Below are 22360 nucleotides of genomic sequence, written 5' to 3'. Positions count from 1 at the left end.
CAATGGTAGAAAGTCTTACATTATGAAACGGAGGGAGTACTGTGCAATGTAAAAATAACCCTCATTATAATCTAGGGCTAGGCGGTTGTGTAATATATTACCTTTATCTTAAAATATAACAACTCATTATAACTCATTATAGGATTGGATATAACATAATACTACGAAAAGTAGATTGATAGCGGTAGGATGGGAAAGTAGGTGAAAAAAATCAACTTTTTATAATCCTATGTAGTTATATTTGAAATAAATTTAAAATTTAAAGATAACTATATTTTTGTAGCGAGGGACATATACACAAGCGCTTAACATAAGTGTGAAAGCACATGGTACCGACCAGTGCAATACTAATCCACTTTCAACTATGATCAATCGGAAACCAGTGCAATACTAATCCCCTGAGGGGCTGTTTGGATCAGGGCTAAAATTTTAGTACTTTATCGGATGTTTAACACTAATTAGAAATATTAAATATAGACTAATAACAAAAACCCATTTTGTAACCCTGGACTAATTCGCGAGACAAATCTATTGAGACTAATTAATAATACATGATTAGCCTATATGATGCTATAGTAAACATGTGCTAATTATGGATTAATTAGGTTTAAAAAATTTGTCTCGTGAATTAGCTCTTATTTATGCAATTAGTTTTATTATTAGTCTACGCTTAATACTTCTAATTAATATCAAACATCCGATGTGATAGGATTTTTAGTCCTTTATCACATCGGATATTTGAACACTAATTAGAAGTATTAAACGTAGACTATTGACAAAACCTATTCTATAACTCTGGACTAATTCGCGAGACGAATCTATTGAGCCTAATTAACCCATGATTAGTCTATGTGATGCTACAGTAAACATTATCTAATTATGGATTAATTAGGCTTAAAAAATTTATCTCATGAATTAGCTCTCATTTATATAATTAGTTTTATAAATAGTCTATGTTTAATACTCTAAATTAGTTTTCAAAAATTTAATGTGACATGTACTAAAGTAACTTTAGTACTCGAATCCAAACACCACCACGGAATGGGAATTTCTGATGCATATTCTTCTCGTGATACCTCGGCATGTACGCGGTCTTTTTTCTTGGCACGCAGTTTTGATGTTTGGGGACATCATCATGCGCTTATGGCGTCAGACCAACCAATCAAGCAGACGTGCAACGTGCAAGAGCCACACGACCATCTGCCCATCTAGTTGAAGTGGGTGATTAGACTTGATTGATCGACTCGTACGTATAGCTTGTAGGATCTGACCGCTAGAATCTCCCATTCTTCACCCAAATTGTTGCACCAACGTACTGCTGCTTCCACATTCGACGCTTCCAAATCGAGCTTGCTGTGCCCTTTTCCCGTCATGGTTTTTGTTTCGTCATGGAACATCACGATCGTCAGCAACAAGTGGACTAGGGCACCGAATGGGTTCCGGTGAGGAATGCTACATGTACGACCAAATTTACATGCATACAAGTAACACGTGGATAATTGAAGGATATTAGGCAGCCATATCTTTCGGTCGAAGTATGAAAAATATACCGCAAATGTTACAAAAGTTACTTGTTATATCACGTCTAATTTTTTCAAGGATTTTCAATTCTTTATGTTGACTAGAAAATAGTGCCCGTGCATTGTAACGGGAAAAATATAAGCTTACGTTAAAGGTTGCATGAATTTGAAAAAATATATTTTTGTGATTATGCTAAGGACCATGTTGGAAATTTATACACCTTATTTACATTTGTGTCATTAAACATAATGTCATGAAAACTCAACTTTGTTTAGAAAAATAATTCTGCACCGTAAAAAATATTTAACTAAATTTAGCCTTAAATTTTATTTCGATTTTCAGTAATTTTTAATGACTCAAAGAGTGCTAAAACTAATTTAATAAATAAAAAACCAATTTAACATGGCTGGGAAATGAAGAAAACGGCTCGTAATTGAAAATATGTGCCGTGAAAACGAGCCAGCTTGTTTACACACATGAGCGTGGCCCATCTCTCTCATTCACATGCTACGAGCACTCCCAGTGGCAGGTGATAGCCCGAGTCGGCATCGGTGCGCTGAGAGCCATCAGATCCATTTGATCAGTCATAATAGCTAGTGACTTTAGACAAATTATCCCCCAGTCTAACCTCTAAACCGTCCTCTGACTCCTTTGGACCGAGCAAGAGAGGTGTTGGTGATTTGGCAGAGTGACTGTTCGTGTCATCCGCGATAATTCCATCAGTGGCGATTGGCCATGTCTAGCGTGGTGTCATTATCCTTTCACTTCCCTCCTCCGCGCTCTAATCCCCAAAAATTATCATTTTTTCTCCTGTCTCAGTGAGCATGGACTGCATGGTAGTGAAGGAAGAGACTAATGGTAAGTGCTATGGTAGATATGACCATTACCTTCAAATTTATCTATTTTATTTACTCATGAACTGCTCCCTCCGTTTTACAATGTAAGTCATTTTAACATTTTTTACATTTATATTGATGCTAATGAATCTAGACATATATATATCTATCTAGATTCATTAGCATCAATATGAATGTGAGAAATGTTAGAATGACTTACATTGTGAAACGAAGAAAGTAAGAGACAATCCATACAATATATCATCTCTAGTACACAAATACCAATATCTCTAATGCTCTCACACTTTTCTTGAAATTTATGTGGAGGTTGCCTCTTGATTTAGGGGTGGCTCATCGTCTTTCTTCACTTTTCTTCTCTACCTAATCACTCAATCTAATGTGGTAGAATGCTGGCCTGGAATACGGATAGAAGGTGGATTAGGAGGTCAAAAGATGTGGCAGAGGAGACTGCAGGTGTATGGATTTGTTACTCATTAGGGCAGTCCCAACCCATAGTGTCTATAAGCAGTGTCTATGGTGCCATATCAATAAGACATCACAATAGAAACCACACTCCACAACCCATGATTTCTTAAAGTGGGCCATTAATAAATACATCATCTCTCTTTTCTATCAATCATATTAATTCTTCATCTATTATGAAGACACTACTCTTTTCCAATGCAAAACTTGATAGTGTTTAGTGCATAGGTTCTTGTGTTGAAGCTGGGTCTTACATGAGACCCAGTTTCTTCCTCTCTTCACTCTCTCTCTTAATTAATATAGTGCCACATAAACTAAAAGTTCTACATGGTAATATAGTTAATGCCATAGAAACTATTTTAGGTGGAGGGTTGGGACTGTACTTAGTAAATAAATCTTTGCTTTGATTGCGTTTCTTCCCCATTTTTTTCTCCTCTCATCAGCCTTTTAGTTTCCAAACGGGGACCGTGGTGGGTCTAGTCCTCGTGGGCTCGATCAACAAAGCAGAATCCATGGAAATAGCCCACAGTCCTGGTTTGGAACCAGAATCTGATCCTATTTTGTACTCTCTCTATCGTATTTTTAAGTGCAGCTATGAGCTTCTATATTTAACGTTTGATCATTCGTCTTATTTAAAATTTTTCATAATTAGTAGTTTTTTATTAGTGACTTATTTTTTTAATTTTTTATATTTTTTAAATAAGATGGACGGTCAAACATTAAGCAGAGAAACCAACAGCTACACTTAAAATATGACGGTGGGAGTATCTGTTTCGTATTGGCTGTCGACAAGGGTGTTGGCTACACACAAAAGAATTATGTGAGGATGGAACGTGATGCGGATAGAGTCGGAGTGACGAACGACGACTAACAAAAACCTAAACGGAAGCCTTACGTATTTTTTTATAAGTATATAGGTATATATAAATTTGGTGTCTTAAAAGATAAGACGGTTGTCGGTGATATGTGCCCGGGGTTACCGGGAGTACCGAACTTACAAGGGAGGAGTCGCCCTTGGCATCCACGTGGCACTCACCCCGAGGGGTCGCGCCTGTGAACGAGTGGAAGCCGTCCGTACCTAACCTGAGGGGTCGGCCCCGAACCCTCGGGCTGGTCACCACATGGCCACCATGCAAAGACGATTCGTGGACGCCCCCTCCACGCCCACCTAATCGCATTTAGTGCGGGCGAAGCGGGCAGAACGAGCGTGCCTCGCCACATTAAATGTGGCCTGCCGCTCGCTTGACCGAATCTTGACCGACGGACGGGACGGTGGCAAAGCCACGTGCGGTCCGCTCGGGTCTCAGGCGGAGTGCAGTAGGTATGCCCTGTCCCATCAAGATGACGGGAGGCGCAGCGCCCAGGACAGAGTTCCCGGTGCGTACAAACCTCAAGTCTACAAACATTAAATGAAGAATGACATGGATCCTCCTCCATGTCGGCTTGTGTTAGCCGGCATGATTTGATGGGGCCCGCTCGACAACCGATGCTCAGAATTTTTATGCGGTAGCACAAGACACACATTCAACATAGAGGATATTTACCCTTTTGCTCCCTCCGTACTCGTAAAGGAAGTCATTTAGGACAATGTTTAAGTCAAACCTTGATAATATAAATCATGAATAACTCTCAAGTTGTTGAGTTTGAAAATGTAAAAATTATATGAATAGATTTGTCTTGAAAAATACTTTCATAAAAGTATACATATATCACTTTTCAATAAATATTTTTATAGAAAAAAAAATCAAAGTTGTGTTTTGAAGACCATGTCGCTGTCCAAAATGACTTCCTTTACGAGTACGGAGGGAATATGTGTTTCTATTGAAAGATATGCCTTTCGACCTAATAATCATCCTCGGTAATTGACTATATTGTTTTTAATCGTGATATACATATACACATACTCACATAGTATTGTTTTTTTATAACCATTCCTGTTTTCGTTTGCTTAGGCTGGCCTTTTGTGGTCAAACAACAAAGTTTCAACGGCTATTATTGGTGCATCTTGCAAATTTCTTGCCAACTTGGGAATTAACGTGACATACTAAGGAAAAAGAGATACATACTAAAAACCATCCATTTATAGTGCCCTTGGCTGTAGCCACTTACTTCTGTTCGACGACAATGCAGTGAAGAGACTGCGAAGACCCAAGCTGGAATGCGACACTGCATATTCACAACACTGAGGACTGAATCAGGGATGCCCCCCCTAGATTCAGATTCTGGCGACGGACAATGGCACCGAAGCTGATCTATGTCTTGTTTTAGGATTTAGTGGAGTGACGTTGTAAATTCGGTGGTTGTATTGATGGTCCAACTTAACTGAACAAAGGGTCACAAAACAACTGAAATCTTATATTCCGATTCTTTTCAAGTGGCAAACGCCTATAACCCTGTAGAAGAGCCCGTAGGATGCAAAGCTATACCTGTAGAGTTTCATGACGTCAGGAATAACATAAAAAATGAATTTAGGAATGTATTGCTCCCAATTTACAAAATATGCAAAATTCGGTGTAGCTTCAATGATGAATTGGTATCCACATAAGGGTGAATGTACTTGGACAAACTATTGCATTTTTTTTTGTCAATTAGAGCAATAGCAGGCTATAAGCTGGCTACAAATATATTTTAAAGAGATAAATGAAGAGAAAGAAGAGCAGTGGGCTACAGATCTGTAGTCAGCTGCAGCACGGACTCCAAAAACGTAATGTGTGTATGACAGGTGGGACCAGTTATTAATAGTATAGTAAGCAACTATTGTATAAATTAGTTATTATATTGGCTATAGCTAATTTGTAGCTAGTAGTGGACTGTACTATTAAACTTGTTCTTACTTCCCCGGGCCTACTTCCTAAAAAAAAACAACAACAATCCGAACAGTCTAAAAAAACTCTCTTCACTTTCCTTTCCCCACTTCACTTTAAAAAACTAATTAATTTATTGGTTTCTCTATGTTTCTATGGTTATTTGAGAAGCTAGCTAAACATAAACAAAAATCTCCTCATCATTTATAATTTAATACTAGTTCTGTTTTTAATGTATGATGTCTTTTTTTCTCAAACTTCAACAAATAACATTTATTCACTTAGCTAATGAAAGTGAAAACAATACTATTATATCCCTGGTATGTTTATATATTTGCATAAATATATTTATAGAAAAGCCGAATATATAGTCAGATGATCGAGTTTGTGTTTGTGTTGGGGCGTGGGTAGGTAATTGGGTTTTATCTCGTAGATACTCTTGTGAAACAATTAGTTTGAACGCGACATAGAGTTATATGCGTGCACGTTAAGTGAAACGACCCTTTCCCGTGCACAGGAGTCTGGAGGTGTATATGCTGTAGTGGATGTGTTGTATTGGTAAGGCTAAGTTCGTTTAAGTGTTTAGGCTAAAATTTTCGACGGCAGGTGAAACGATACAAGCCTCAGCACATGATAAATTAAGTAATTATTGTAATCTTATAAAATAATTTATTTGTTTTTCAAGAAACTTTTTTATAGAAATTTTTTACACGAAACATACTATTTCAAAGTTTAAGAAGTGCTAACAGAGAACAAGAAACTAGTTGTTCCAAAAGGCTGTTTAGGGTGCGTTCTATATAGCTGTTAGGATTAGCTAGTTAGCTGCATGAAAAGCGATGTACTCCTAAGTCATTAGCATATAATCCTTTAGTTTTTTAATAGATGACGCCATTAACTTTTTCTCACATATTTAACCATTCGTCTTATTCAAAAATTTTATACAAATATATAAGATATAAATCACACTTAAAATACTATAAGTGATAAAACAACTCATAACAAAATAAATTATAATTAAGTAAATTTTTTGAATAAGACGAATGATCAAACATGTGAAAAAAAGTCAACGGCGTCATCTATTAAAAAACGGAGGTAGTAATAATTAATTAATTATTATCTATTGTATACTTTAAAAATTGATTTATTTGATTTTTTAGAGAAACTTTTTTATATACCGTTTTAGCATAAAATATATAGTTTAGCAGTTTGAGAAACATGCTAATGTTCAATGAGAGATTAGCTCAGCTCAAACTCAGTTTAGAACGCGGCCTAAGTCATATGCATCTCTTTTGTGCCTTAGAAAATAAGCCTCTCTAGAGAGTGACACTTTATTCTCAGAATTTCCCCTACCTTACCTTATTCCTTGCAACAGCATGTATTCGTCCGTTACATCAGAGAACTGTAAAAGACGATGGACCGAATGCCCTATATAAGCTACATACATATTATACTGTGCACGAGCATAAAGTCTTAATATTCTCTGCGATTGTGAGCCAACAGAATGAATGTGTGGAAACTACAAAAACCAGGGCCCTCGCCTCATCGATGACTAACCAGATTCACGCAACTCTATCAGAGCGGCTAGCCTGAAGGGTCGCTATGCTAGTGTCAAAAAGAAGCTTGGAGTAGAGCAGCTTAGCTACTTGCTGCTACTGCATTTCCATACTATAATTCATTCGTTTCAAAATATAAATATGTTTAGAATTTATTTTTTTATCACAATACAAGTGTTCTTCTCTGATTTCAATGCACAAAAAATTATAGCTAATCAGGTGTTTGGAAAGGGGTTATTTAAGCAAACTAAAATTCAAAATTTGACCACTGAGATAACTAAATAGAAACAACCTGGAAATACCTATATTTTAGAACAGAGTAAGCATGAATGACGCTTTTCAAATGGCAATCATGTTATAACACTGATCAGTACAGTACTAGGCATATATAGTGCGCATGCAATGGCTACCTAGCTAACGAAGAAGCTTTTCACCTGGTGAACACTACAAACAACCACACCGGCCCAATTGACCCTGAGCCCTACCATGCGCCACTACAGGGGAAAGGCCTCAATGAGAATCCAAAAAGAACCACCACCTCTTCTATCACCAGCACCAGCATATGCTTCGCGTACAGTTCCTACCATTTCAGTATCTGCTTTTTCGTGCCAACTTGGTACTAATATATTACCTGCACCGAACCGATTCCTATTAGTCGGCCGGGTTGTTTACAATGACGCCTACCAATTTGCATTCACACGCTATCATCTTCATGCGAGTTTAGAAGAAAAAAATCGGCACTAATAACGACAATTCGACAAAACAAATAATGCCGACAGTTTGAATGTAGATATTTGCTCTCGGAAAGGGTAATATTATCATTTTTAAGAAGGTACAGAAATGTTATAAAACTTGGTACTTTCAGATACCAAAATTTCTAATATAAAATTTAGGTACTTCCTCAACAACCATAAAATTTCTAAAGAAAAAGGCTGGACTATCAAAGGGCTTGCTTTTCCCCGCAAAAAAAAAGGGGCTTGCTTTCAGTCTTGACAATCTTGTTCTCAGAATCGCAGAGCACATAACATAACGAGGTGCTGTGATTTTTTGAGTTAACTGGCCAATGAAAGTTTATGTCAACAAAATCTTCAATGTTTCTTCTCTATTGCAAGCAAGTGCGATGTTATTTTCTTATATGTTTTCAAGATAATCTGATTAAGTGTTGTCAACTGCATCTCTTATATGCAGCAGTGCCTTCTGAACTACTGTAAATTTTCCCCATTTCAAGGGAATAAAGCAGTTGTACTTTGTGCTTTAAAAAAAGGAAAAGATGAGTAAAACCGGTCTTGTTTTCAGCTTGGTAAGCTGAGTAGCTGACACTTTGCAACTTTCAGAGGTCATACGCAGTGTCCTGAGTGGACAAAGTGTTATGCATTGATACCTTAAATATTGTATCTAGAGACAAAAATTGTGGAATATATCGGCCATATCTAGAATTTAAAATGTGTTGTCAAATTAAAGGGCATTAGACACTTGCAGTAATGTATGTGGCCGTTGTAACGCATTTGCTAGGCCAGAATTCGCATTTTGCTTGTTCTGCTTTACCTGAAATACAAAAGGAAGATGCCTATTAGCTATTTAGCTAAGCCTATATGTCTGGAATTTCTTTTGTCTAGTCTATGTCAGTACTTGTGTAAATGCCTTTGCTAAACTTCAACTGTAAAAGCTAGCCAAGTTATAGTATTTTTTACATTGTTTGTCCTTGCTTTTCATAAGTGCAGACAAGATTCTTGTTGGTTCTCAGAATTTACTTTTCCTGATATGATGTTAGTCCACAGATTTTCACTGTGTGATTAACATAAAGCCTACCTAATGTAAAGGGTTTAGGCTTTCTTGTGTATCAGTATATGAAATTATGTGTTTATTTGCTTCTTCAAGAATAAAGTTCGCGCGAGCGTAAAGATAATTCTTGCCTGAAAATGACTGGAACTATGACAACTCCAGCTAACTCGTGAACAGTTAGTGTGTAGTTCTCCTGCTTTCTCTTTTTAGCCGGGTCGCAGGAAATGTCTCCTGCTTTCTACGTTAGCATATTGCTCGTCCGTTGCAATGAAATTTTAATTAATAAAATGTATCATCAACCCATCATTATTTTGCGTTTACATCTTTATATTTGTTACAAATATGTAAGCCATCTAGCTCCTCAGTCTTTTTTCTTCCCATAATAATTAGAGAGTAGGTAGTAGGGATAGCTGACATGCGGATTCTCTGACTCTACATGCCATTTCTTCATTTTAAAAGGATAGAGTGTTAGTGATGGGGATGGTGTCCAATTCATCACCACTTACCACCATCACTACTTTTTATAGAGTACAGAACAGTTATATAGATGGTGTTTGCCATATGTTTCTTTACGTCTCTGATTTGAAACTTCACCAGGCTGGGATGAGATTGCCCAGGAATGACCAGCCTGGGCACCGCATAAGTGCAAACTACACCAGGCTGGCCATCCAAAATAAAGTCTAGACCTCAGACAGGTTGGCAACTTGAGGATAGCCAAATGGCTCTATCTGCCCCCTACGTTGACAGACCCAGGAGATGGCCCTCCACCTCCTTGCAGGGTGCATATACACAAGAACTTAGGCGGCTCTAGCGGATTGGACAACATACGGTCAGCTAGACCCTACCCAGTGGCAGCAAGCATCGATAGTGCTAGAGTGGTGAGAGAATACTTCAAGCATAAAAGAAGCACCAAAGAAAGGCACTACACACACTAACACTGCTAATTGCCTGAGAGATATGAAACGAAAGGAATCGTAGGACCTTCCCACATAAGGAGCTCTTGGCGCCCAGTCTTCTGGCCAAAATCAAGGAGGAGACCAAAACGTGGGTCCTGACGGGTGTGAAAAAGCTCGGTGCAATGCTTACATTTTAGTTAGCTTGGACCAAAGGTCTTGAGGCTGTACATTTTTTTCCTTTCTTTTTTGATATGTACAGTTTTCTTCTTCTCTATTAAATGAAATTGACGACTCGCCGATTCGTTACAAAAAGTATTCACTGCAAGAGAAACGGCCAACTCACATCATCTGTTCATGTTTTACAAGCAAAACAACAAAATGGAAGGACAAACCAGGGTTAAATGGTTTTAGGCTTTTACTTCATTTGTCCTCAAATATAAGTATTTATGAGAGTTAAATTTATGTACTGTATAAACATTTATGGAACACTGATTCCAATACACATAAATCCAAACATTGCATTCGAGAAAAAAAATAAAAAATAGATCCAAGCATTGTCAGCTAATCAGATATTTATGTAGGGAATTCAGGCAATTCAAAAATTTACAATTTGATAAACGAGACAACTGAAAGAGAATATTTTACTTTGTCCTTAAACTTTGCTCAATAGGATAAAAGTCTTTATGCCATGTATCTAGAAATAGAGGGAGTAGATTGTAGAGTAGCTAACAACCAAGATTCGGTGACGAACCCCGATTCAGCTCTGTCGGCCATTGTCTTCGATTTTGAGTAGGGTTGGGGCGAAGCAAGCTGACGATGAGCAGATCAAGGTGTTGACAGGACGCTGACAAGTGGGGTGCTGACGAGTAGATCAAGGCGGGCACAAATGGTAGACGATGAGAAGATCGAGACAACGACGAACAAATCGAAAAGATGCAAATCAGGGCAGCCATTGCCGGCGACGAGCTCCCGGCAACGCGAGTGAGGCGAAGACTTGGGATTGGCAAGCTCGAGGTCATCATCGCTGTCATGTTCTTCCTTGTCCTCACCATCTTCCTGGTACGTCCCTCTTAGCCATCATCACCATGGTCACCTCCCTGCTCGAGATCTTGCCGCGCCACTACCACATTCTTGCTCGAGCTCCATGTGAGGGGGTTGGGGGTAGGGGGGGGGGACCACATGCAGGACAACAGAGAGCCAGTTAACACCAGCGCGAGACGTGCCCCCCACCCTCGCCTTGACGAGGCGCGAGTGTCCTCTACAGGCACAAGTGGCTCTGTGGGGGCATGGTTTCATTTAGGATCGTGCTGCGACACAGATGGATGCAGGTCGGTCATCTGTAGTACCTTATGTATATGTATAGTACTGCTCACTCTTGTACTATAGAGGCTCTTGACGTGGCACCGGGCTGGGGGCACTTGCCGGGTCATCACACTGTGCATGCCCTAAGCATCGTAGGCAGTCAGCAACAACAGTCACTTCCCTTTCGAGGAGTGCATGAACTTTGAGACGTCAGCCGTCACGCAACTTGACAGCAGCTGCCTGCATGCCCCTGCACTCGCACAGCACCACACTCGTGTGGTTTGGGTGCTCTGCTCTCGTGTGACCAGCCGATTTGCAGGGGAGGAGGAAAAGGCAAAGCAGAGAAAAAGCACCGGCCACCGCGCGGGGTACGACCGGAGGCAGGGGACCAGGGACCCCCCCCCCCCTCCCCCCTCTCCCCCCCGCCGCTGCGCTGTAGGTGTGGGATTCCGGATTCAGCACGGAGAACGGGAGAAAAAAGCCGAGAGAAAAAAAAAAAGCTCGCTCCACTACCCCGCGCTAACGCACGCGGCTCCACCTTAAGCTTATGGTCCTCCGATTTCTACCTGTCCGGCCGCGATACGCCACCACGTATTCCCACAAAACAAAAGGGGAAAAAAAAAAGGGGCACGAGACGAATGGATGCGCCGTGACACCAGCTGCGTGCAGCGTATCGCACCCAACCCGTCCATTCCATATGCACGTATCGTATCATATGATATAATAACGATGACAATATCTTACTAGCAAATCATCGTAAGTTCATAGGGACATATAGGCAATGCGAGCCAGCTGATATTTATCTCTCTCTCTCTCCCCCGACCTAGCAGCCATGTTCCTCTTATGTGTGTGCGTGCGTGCACAGTTCGTGCAAGTTGGGAGGAGACGCTTGCCAATGGCTGGAGCCACATGATCGAGCCAGCGATTCTGATTCCGTTGGCCTGCCTATAAATACCCCGAGGAGCGAGCACTGCAGATGCCAAGGCAGAGGCCAAGGTTTCTTCTCTGCTAGCTAACTAGTGGGCTGCTTGGGTGGGGAGCCCGGGCCGGCAGATATCCTGTCTGAAACCCTTAGGTATGTATTTTCCCTCAAATGGCTGGTTAATTTCGGCTCCGAAATGGCAGTTCGCATACTATCATGCGAATGGCATTGTCTTCTTCGCCATCACTTGTATAAAGTCACTAGTGCACATGTAGCTTTCAAGAATCAAGAGGATGATCACTGCTAGCTAGCTTATGCGTCTGTTTAGTTAGGCCAAGCAGCAGCCTGTGTTGTGTTACCTACTCATTTCCAATTGCACCCATTGCATCAGGAACCTTCCATCTTTCACTTGTAAAAATCTTACTGCATCTGTTTTGCCTGTTCAAACATGGATTTTCCATGCTCTCTCAAGTGTGAAGCAGATCGTTTGCAACTTGCAGTTGTGTTTAGGAGCCATAGTAGACAGGGTATCAATTAAGCACAAAGGTCATGTTGCATGCATGACTCAAAGTTTTTTTTTCCTTCATTTTTTTTTGGGTGGGAAGAAAAAGTTTGGACCAATGGTTTTACGCCAGCTTTTATCTCCTGTAGCATTTCACGCACTTTCACGTTGTGTTTTTTCTCCCTCCCGGGAGTCAATCTTTCGCCGTACGTGATATGATAATATCGAATCCGAGCCCATATGTCCTTGAAGAGACTGACAGAATTGTACTTTATCTGAAACCCGGTTGCTCGGTCGGTCACACCAAACTGAGCCAAAAAGGAGATCCGAGTTAGACAAATCGCGCCTTGTTTGCATAAAGCGGCCTAAACTTAGATGCCCATATTACTATCACATTATTCTGAAGAATTTTTGTTCAGAAAACAAACATTATTCTGAAGAATCTCTTTTGCACATCGCGTGTAGCAATTGTTCGTCAGTAGCTTGCTACGTTCTACAGTTCTCTGCACGAGTGGCCTAGGTAGATACTGTATTTTTTTTTAATATCTTGTGCGAAATGGGTGTACAAAAGCAGAGTCCTGAACATGTACGCACTGCATTGCGTGATCACAGGGACAGGGACTTCGAATTCTTGGAGGCAATGGCGTCCTCGTTGCTCCACTGCTCCGACAAGCTGCCGTTCATGAACGTGGAGACCGTCCTCCACATGAAGGAAGGCCTCGGCGAGACCAGCTACGCGCAGAACTCGTCGCTTCAGGCGAGCACCTTGCTTCCTTGCCGCTCATGGCCATTGATTCTTTTTGATCCGTGCATGCATTTTTTTCCGAGTTCTGGCTCTGAGCCATGGCGTGGCCATTCTTGCAGAGGAGGGGCATGGACACGCTGAAGAGCCTCATCACCAACTCGGCGGCGGACGTGTACCTGTCGCAGATGCCGGAGAGGTTCGCCGTCGCCGACCTCGGGTGCTCGTCGGGGCCGAACGCGCTGTGCCTGGCGGAGGACATCATCGGGAGCATCGGCCGCATCTGCTGCCGGTCGTCGCGGCCGCCGCCGGAGTTCTCGGTGCTCCTCAACGACCTCCCGACCAACGACTTCAACACCATCTTCTTCAGCCTGCCGGAGTTCACCGACCGTCTCAAGGCCGCCGCCAAGTCCGACGAGTGGGGCCGCCCCATGGTGTTCCTCTCCGGCGTCCCGGGCTCCTTCTACGGCAGGCTCTTCCCGGCCAAGAGCGTTCACTTCGTCTGCTCCTGCTCCAGCCTGCACTGGCTCTCCCAGGTACTTAACTCCTCTGACACTGTTGCATTGTTTGATCTAACGATTAACCGGTGTTTAAGTGGGAAATTTTCTAAATACTTCAGGTTCCTTCTGGGCTTCTTGACGAGATGAACAGGCCGATCAACAAGGGAAAGATGTACATATCAAGCACGAGCCCCCTGGCCGTGCCAGTGGCCTACCTGAGGCAGTTTCAGAGAGACTTCAGCCTGTTCCTCAAGTCGCGCGCGGCGGAGGTCTTCTCCGGCGGCCGGATGGTCCTCGCCATGCTCGGCAGGCAGGCCGACGGCTATATCGACAGGCGTACCACCTTCCTCTGGGAGCTCCTCTCGGAGTCGTTCGCCTCCCTGGTCGCACAGGTGAGCAGATAGCCTGATACTCATCAGTATTCAGAACTCTGAACTGATAATCTGAACCTGACGGCAATGCAATGGGTGGGTGCAGGGGCTGGTCGAGGAGGACAAGGTGGACGCGTACAACGTGCCGTTCTACGCGCCGTCGATAGGGGAGATCGAGGAGGAGGTGAGGCGGGAGGGATCGTTCAGGATGGACTACGTGCAGACGTACGAGATCAACCTGAGCAGCAGCGGCGACGCGAGGAGGGACGGCAGGACGGTGTCGATGGCGATCAGGGCCATCCAGGAGTCCATGCTCAGCCACCACTTCGGCCCGGAGATCGTCGACGCGCTCTTCGCCAAGTACACCGAGCTCGTCACCGCGTCCATGGAGAGGGAGGAGGTGAAGAGCGTCCAGATTGGGGTCGTCCTCACCAGGTTGTGACACAAACCACAAAGCTGTGACGACTGACCAGAGCGATTTGTACCAGTTTATAGTTTGACCCCATGTTTCTGAATTCTAATGTGTGACCATGTGGTGTTTAGTTGTTGTATTGAGTAACTGATGATATTAACAAATTCCATGTGTACTTAACTGGTAGGATGGAAAGAAATTAATGGAAAGTGGATTAACAAGTGTGTTGAAATGCCATAAATCGTCCGCTACTCCCCTTTATCATCAGTAATTCAATATCCAGCAATACTACTGATTTTGTGGTTTATAGCTAGCTACACATTCATACGAACGCTAATAAAGTTTTGCGACTTTTTTTTGGTTTCGTAAAAAGAAAAAACATTTTTTTCTCGCAAATTTTTTAACGCTTTTTATACTTTCCCTCAAAATTAATGTCACAAATGTGAAAACAACTGAACATGAGGCCTTGTAATGGGCTGGCAAGAGCAAACAAGGGCAACAAATTTCGACCATCGTGGGATGAGATGGGCTTAAGGAGGCATTAGGGCTTGTTCAGTTTGTTGCTAAAATCAACCATACTAAATTTTGGCATTGTCAAATTTTGGCCAAATTTTGGTAAGGCAATAAACTAAATGACACTTTACCATCACAACCTTGCCAATCCCTACCAACATTTGGGATTCTAGAAACTTCTACTCATATAACTATATCAAAAATTGTTGAGGTGTCAAACTAAAGGCCTGTTCACTTTGATGCCAAAAAAAACCCTATCAAAATTTGTCATTACCAAAATTTTGGTAACTATGCCAAAATTTTGGCATGATTTCTTATATAGTTACCAAAATTTGGTAGCAAACTAAATGTAGCCACTTTTTTAGCAACTTTATCAAAATTTGGTAAGGTTGAAAATGACATCAAAGTGAACAGGCCCTAAACTCCATCTTCACAGCTTGATCTTTGCTAAAATTTTAGCATCACCAAATTTTGCCTTTTCAACAAATGGTAAGGTCTTTTTTGCAATGAACTGAACAAACCCTTTGTTTTTGTATGTGAGGCCCATTAAGGAATAAGTCCATTTATATCCCTCACTTTTTGTTGAGTTGGAAATCTTAACCCCTAACTTACAAAACCGGGTTAAATTAGGTCCTATAGCAGTATTGAGGGCTGGTTTCACTGGCATGACATACTAGTCAGCGAAAGAAAGTCAGTGAAAAGAAAATAAAAAAACATATAGGGCCCACATGTAAGTGAGCTTGCACCTCTTCCCCAACTACCCTCTCTTCTCATCCCTCGACCTCAACCTCTCTCTCCCCCAAGAGCTCGCCGGTGAGGAGAGGGGCGGTGGGCGGTGGCTGGCGAGAGAGGAGCAAGATGGCGGTGGCTCATATCCTTACCGACGAGCCCTACGTGGGAGGTTGGAGGAGGAGATGGCGCAGTGGAGAGGGGATGGAGCGAGGGGGCGACCGCCGTCAAGGGTGGAGCTCGGGGAGCCGCCATCGGTGTGGAGAGGGTCACTGCGGCTAGAATATGTGTAACAACCCTCCCTCCAGAACCGCGTAGCCAGTCCATCCGACGGGCGGGCCCACTTACACATACCACTCCACTTATACTTTCGTCTTCGTTTTGTGTAAAAAGGTTAACCCGGGAGTGAGATATGGTTGGAGGGAAGATGCCTTATAAGTTGGTTTCACCCTTACTAAACTAGCAAGGTGGTACTAAACATGCACACACAGCTCTCATGGGTCATACATGCCTCATCCTAATTGGGCCAGGATGTCACAATATGGCTGACGCTGTCCTTACTCGCAACCGCTGCCGAGGGCGATGGTGGCAGTGAACCTGTGGTTGCCGAAGCAAGAGCTGACGATCACATCATGGCAGTAGGAGGAGCACAATCAGTGGACTCCATGGTTTCACCATGGGCAGGGTGATTGGGAGGCTTCGGGTGGCCTTGGCCTCTAGCTCGATCGTATCAGTAGTGAGTGATGCTTTGGCCTCCTGTTTGGGTGGCTTTGCTATAGCGCCTCCCTCATGGCCATCGTCGCTGAGATCCATCAAGGTATGAGAATGGGTCACCGCGCCTTCCCCATGGCTTGGTGATCGCGTTGCATCGTGGAGCACGAAATGAAGCGCTACGAGAGCGGTGATCCACAATGAGTAAGTGCTCTGTGTGTTAGGATAGTTGCTCGCGCTTCACTGGGGAGGCATGGTTGTGATGCTGAAGCAAGCGTGCCGGTTTAAGAAGCTCGTGATCATTGCCACCACGATTGTTGCCTTGCTCTGAACCTAGCATGGTTGTCACCTTCTCTCTCCACCTACGGTAGCTGCGTATCTTGAGCTCGAGCTCGTGGGGGAGGGGCGCCTCGGCCTTCCCCTCCCTACTCTCGAGTCGGTCACGGCCTGCGCTTGCTCATTCCCCGCCGCCCACCGCCAAGAGGAGATGTGGAGAGATATGGGAAGAGAGGAGAGAAGCATGTTAGAGGAAGAAGGCAAGAGCCTGACATGTGGGTCCCATGTTGACTGCAGTTAATTCATCACGTCAGTGAAACCGGCCATCTATAGTTTCATACTGCCATGAGACCTAATTTAACCAGGTTTTGTAAGTTGGGGATCAAGATTTTCCGTATTGCAGTTCATAAATATGATTTAAATCCGTCAGAAAGATGCGTAAAGTGGACTTATTCCCCATTAAACGTAGCTGGTCGTATGCCTATATTGGGCTTCGGACTGGTGGAACAATTCTAGGCCGCGATGGTGAGGTAGACATGCACGGTGACATGAATTCACCTGACATCCAAGTGAATAATTGATATTCTCTTCATTCTAAAATTGGTAATTTATAATATTAGAATATGTCATATTTAATTATAGATGGTTATATTTAGGACAAAAGTAGTAACTAATAGTTCTGATGTGCCTACGCATGGTGCCTCTTGATGGCCTGAAGCTTGACGCCATACTTGAAGTCACAGATGATCGCGAACTAGAACTCGAGAGGGGACTCCATGCTAGGCGAGTGCCGGAACACGTAATGGCGGTAGAGGTGGATCATTGACAGTTTGATCTCCTGGATGGAGAACTTCTGGCCGATGCACACCCTTGGTCCTATCCCGAACGGGATGAACGCGTACGGGTGCCTCCTCCTCTCCTCCTCGCCATTGGGGTCGAACCGTTCCGGCCGGAATATTTCTGGCTCCGGGAAGTTCTTAGGATCCTTCGCTAGCACTCCTGGTGCCAACCACACCCACGTTCCCTGAAAAACAAATGCATTTGTAATCCATTATATTCCTACATAGACTTTGCTCTTTAATGAATGAATCCCACTACAGTGCTATCTACTGGTAGTAGAAAATAATTTGAATCATTAATTTTATTTGATCGAATGGCTTATATCTATTTATATTACCACCCAATTAACAACAGTATAAACATGGAGGGGTATTATTATAAAAAAAATAGGTGAGAAGGGGCATAATTGTCATTTAGCAGTGATTAAACCTTTTTTTTTCTTTTTTTAGCTTTTATCGATGGAATATAAACAATGCCAGTGCAATTGATGACCATAGATCAATCTAGTCAAGCATAAATAACAAAGTTACCTCCAATCATTATATTAGTAAATCATTACTAATTTACTATTAATAACGAACCGTTGAAATCATTTCTACAGATAGTATAATATTATTAGTAGGAAGCACCGGAGCATCTCCTTGATGTACTTATATATAGATCGTTGGATCTAGTACCTTTGGGAGGACATATCCTCCAATTTCGACTTGTTCAAGTGTTTCCCTGGCTAGCAATGGCGACATAATGTAGAATCTCATCGATTCCTTCACAACCTGCATTCATAACCAGGTGAAAAGTGCAGTGGTTAGAAAAAAAAAAATTGGTCTCACGAACCCATGAACACACAAGAAAATATACGCAACACATACCTGATCAAGGTACGGGAACTTGGTCTGCAGATCGTCGGCCATCGGCACGCAGTAGCGGGGGCCGAACGCGTCAATCTCCTTGAGCAACTTCTCCTCCACCTCCGGGTGCTTCGCGACGAGGTAGAGCACCGTGGAGAGGGTGAACGCCGTCGTGGTCGACCCGGCGAGGAGGTGCTCGTAGGTGAGCGCGCTGATGTAGTCCGGCGTGAGCAGCTCCCTCGATGACTTGTTAGACTCCCTCGCCGTGAGCACGACGGACAGGAAGTCCTTGCGCTGCTGCGACGCCGCAAGATCGTGCTCCATTGCCGCCTCCCTCTCGGCGACGATGCTGTCCATATGTGTTTTCAGCGCGCGGTTGACCCGGTCGATCTTGTAGTCCCCCATGCCGGGAATCCTCTTGAGCACTTGCCGGAACGGCTCTTGGAGGAACGGTAGGAGCATACCGACGAGTATGGAGAGCGATCCGGACAGGTCCATCTTGAGAGATGTGGTCGCGTGCATGTGCATCTTGATGAACTCCGACGATGCCTTAGCCTCCACGCTGGTATCAGCGGCGATCTTGTCTATGTTGCTGTCGTCAGGTGTGACTGGCAGCTTTGACAGGCCGAAGTCCGTGCCGAACGCCGCGAGGCCGATCACGTCGGTGGCGAGGCTGAGAGAGAGATCGGAGAAGGTGATCTCCTTCTGGCCGTCGAGGTTCTTGGACGCACGCTGAATGCACGACTCCATGGTGGGGATCAGGCTGGCCAGGTGCGACGGCTGGTAGATGGAGATGATCATATTTCTCATCGACGTCCACCTCGGTCCCCTGCGGTGCAGCAGCCATGATGTTGTTTCCTTTAATTTAACCCAAATCAATTTTTTCGACACAACTAGCATAATATTCAATGAAATTCGGCCAAATTTTATGGGAAATAGCTAGTCTCTGCTGCTAGCCAGCTAGTTGATACTTGATATTACCTGGGAAACTCTAAACTATGGAGGAGACAATCCTTTATTGTTTACATGTTATCTAAATAATTATGAAAAACTTAGAAAAAAATCAATAAGATAGATTAATATGTGATAAATCACTTTACAAACATGCAAGATCACATTTAACTTATACAAGATGTAATGAAAAAATAAATTTAACTGCGAATATACGTTAACTAGAAAGTTTAATTTGCTTTTTCTGCTGCAACTCGTAGAAATTGAATTTTAACTTGCATGTGTTGTGCAATGATCTATCTTCTTAAATCTTTTCAATTTTTTCATAACTATTTGGATGACATGTAAACCACGGAGTAATGTCCCCTCTTAGAGTTTAGAATCCACTCTCGATGCTACCTTATGAAGAACAACCCTTTCTTATGGATAGGAGAATTGGCAATGGGGGAGGGCATGCTTCGATTTGGAATGCTCTTGAATTTCTTCACGCCCACTTCCTTGCACAGCTCCGCATCCGCCACAATGATCAGTGGTTGCCTTCCCATGTGAAATCTGCAAGTAAATTGAATAATTGTGCTATGTGTATGAACTTTGATCTAGGTTCACACTGGGTGTGTTGTTTTAATCTAGGTTTGCACAGACTAGATAAGTTTTTCACCGAAGAGTACTTTGCAATTTATTACACATATTTGCATCCACATCATAAATTTATGCATCATGAATGTAGTTTACTCTAAATTGAATTCCAGTTAACTGGTTGGTACTGTTATCCTAAGCTATGCTCTCCACGCAAAACAAATTAGAAGAACTGAATCTGCGAGCAGAGGAGGCAGTCACCTGAAGACAGGACCGTGCTTCCTAGCGAGAACGGAGAACACATCCGGCCCGTGCATGGCGAGCAGGTGGAGGTGGCCGATGAGCGGCAGAGGCACGGGACCCGGCACGTGCCAAACCTTCCGGTACGGCTCGTACAAGTAGGCCACCACCAGGAGACCCACAGCCATGGCCACCAAGGTGACCGCCCACTCCGCCGTTGCGCCCAGCACCTCGCTGATGTCCATCTCAGCGATCTCACTCTCACCCTGCCTTGCCTCCCTCTTGCCTTGCTATCATTTATCGCACTGTTGACGTTCTGTGACAACTGCGAAGCATGGTTGGTTAAGTAGGCTTGTGAAACGGTCCGTTCCCGCAGGATTCGATGGAGAGGCATCGTTTTGGTTGGATTAGTTTGTCCTGCTTGGCTGATGTATTTGTTGTTAGTCACTGGTTCCGACCAACCAATTTTATTTGAGCGAGATTTCTGAGTCTACGTGTGATGATGGACGTGCCGGTCGAGGAAGAAGTTTGCTAAAAACATGCTTAATTAAATATCGCTGGGCCGGAAAATGCATAATCAAATGACGTGCAGCCAGTGAGTGCAGTGTGACAAAAAAAATAAATAAATAAGGAAGGTAGCTGCCAAACGTGTTGATGCCTTAGATATTACTCTTCCATTTCAGATTATAAGTTTGGTCAAAGTCAAACAACTTTAAATTTAATTAAGTTTATAAATAAATATAGTAATATTTATAATATTAAATTATTTTCATTAAATCAATAATTGAATATATTTTCATAATAAATTTGTAGGTTAAAAATGTTAATATTTTTTTCTACAAACTTAGTTAAATTTGAAGCAGTTTGACTTGATTGACCAAAGTTAAAACGTCTTATAACTTGAAAAGGAGGTAGTATTTTTTTAAAAAAAATAAACTTTATATGCTAATGGTGGAGCAGGCGAGATTCTACTCAGTAGGTTTCTTGTCCTCGTGTATATAATAAGGTGTACTAATCGACAATCAATATGATCGATGTAATACTCTTAACGGATGTGCCGCTAGCTGATTGGTGGATTTATTCCGCACCAAATTACTGACACTTGTCCCTTTTTCTATTTGGTATGCAGTACCATGCGACTATGCGAGTATGACTATGAGACGATACTTGGCTAGGCTCCGTGAAGTTCTTATGGGCCTCAAGAAAACAATCTTAGCTGTTTTTCTTAACCCGTTTTAAAAATGGTATGTTAAGTAAACTAAGATACATAATGACACAATCCTATATAGGCTTACAATTATTGTATTTCACGAAGAAAAAGTACTGTTGAAAAAAACAATTTATGTATGTGAAGATATATACAGTGATTAATATGAAACATGGCGAAAAATAATTTAATAGTGTTACTTCCACATAGTAAAGGATGTCAATATCGCACATAATAATTGTTCACGTAAGATTAACAAATCTATAAAATATAAAGAAAGAAACAAATCAATTTAAGGGTAAAACTTTCCATATCTCTAATAAGTTCAAAAGACCACCAAGGCTAAAAAAAATTTAAGAAGAAAGAACACAAAATTAACTTTAATATTTTATTAAAATTAAATTTTGTTTGTGGCTTATAAAACAATAAATAGGCTATGATGGTACTAACAAGTTTTCAACTTCCTTAGTCCTTACCAAAGTCTTGAATCCTACAAGTTACTTCAAGGTATACTGTCACAAGTCGAATTCCTTTGATCGTCGACGCGCTCTTCGCCAAGTACACCGAGCTCGTCACCGCGTCCAGATTGGGGTCGTCCTCACCATGTTGTGAAACAAACCACAAAGCTGTGACGACTGTCCAGAGTGATTTGTACCAGTTTATAGTTTGACCCCTGTTTCTGAATTCTAATGTGTGGCGATGTGGTGTTTAGTTGTTGTATCGAGTAACTGATAATATTAACAAATTCCATGTGTACTTAACTGGTAGGATGGAGAGAAATTAATGGAAACTGGATTAACAAGTGCGTTGAAATGCCATAAATCATCCGCTACTTCCTTTCAT

At 42.4% G+C, this 22360-nt stretch overlaps 2 protein-coding genes across 3 annotated transcripts; one reads left to right on the top strand and one right to left on the bottom strand.

The window, feature by feature from the left end:
- The first annotated feature begins 12009 nt into the window (after positions 1-12009).
- LOC4326930 (probable methyltransferase TCM_000336) lies at positions 12010-14867 on the top strand. Of its 2 annotated transcripts, none has more exons than XM_015779224.3 (5): positions 12010-12252; positions 13214-13358; positions 13466-13879; positions 13963-14235; positions 14321-14867. In XM_015779224.3, the coding sequence occupies exons 2-5, from the start codon at positions 13242-13244 to the stop codon at positions 14654-14656; spliced, it is 1140 nt and encodes a 379-aa protein (XP_015634710.1). In that variant the 5' UTR covers positions 12010-12252; positions 13214-13241; the 3' UTR covers positions 14657-14867. The 2 variants fall into 2 exon arrangements, with proteins under 2 accessions (XP_015634710.1, XP_066165105.1); XM_066309008.1 differs by lacking the exon at positions 12010-12252 and adding an exon at positions 12987-13121.
- A 2558-nt stretch (positions 14868-17425) lies between these two features.
- Positions 17426-20621, bottom strand: LOC4326929 (cytochrome P450 711A1). The gene is made up of 5 exons (XM_015786786.3): positions 20332-20621; positions 19894-20046; positions 18565-19372; positions 18373-18468; positions 17426-17879 (listed from the first exon to the last, which is right to left on the bottom strand). Exons 1-5 carry the CDS (start codon positions 20553-20555, stop codon positions 17610-17612), a joined length of 1551 nt encoding a protein of 516 aa, XP_015642272.1. The 5' UTR covers positions 20556-20621; the 3' UTR covers positions 17426-17609.
- Between the last annotated feature and the right edge of the window lie 1739 nt (positions 20622-22360).

The sequence above is a fragment of the Oryza sativa genome, chromosome 1 (genome assembly GCF_034140825.1).
Source record: "Oryza sativa Japonica Group chromosome 1, ASM3414082v1".
NCBI classification, from domain to species: domain Eukaryota; kingdom Viridiplantae; phylum Streptophyta; class Magnoliopsida; order Poales; family Poaceae; genus Oryza; species Oryza sativa.
The sequence above is the reverse complement of the archived record's forward strand: the minus strand, read 5'-3'. Positions and strand labels throughout refer to the sequence as shown.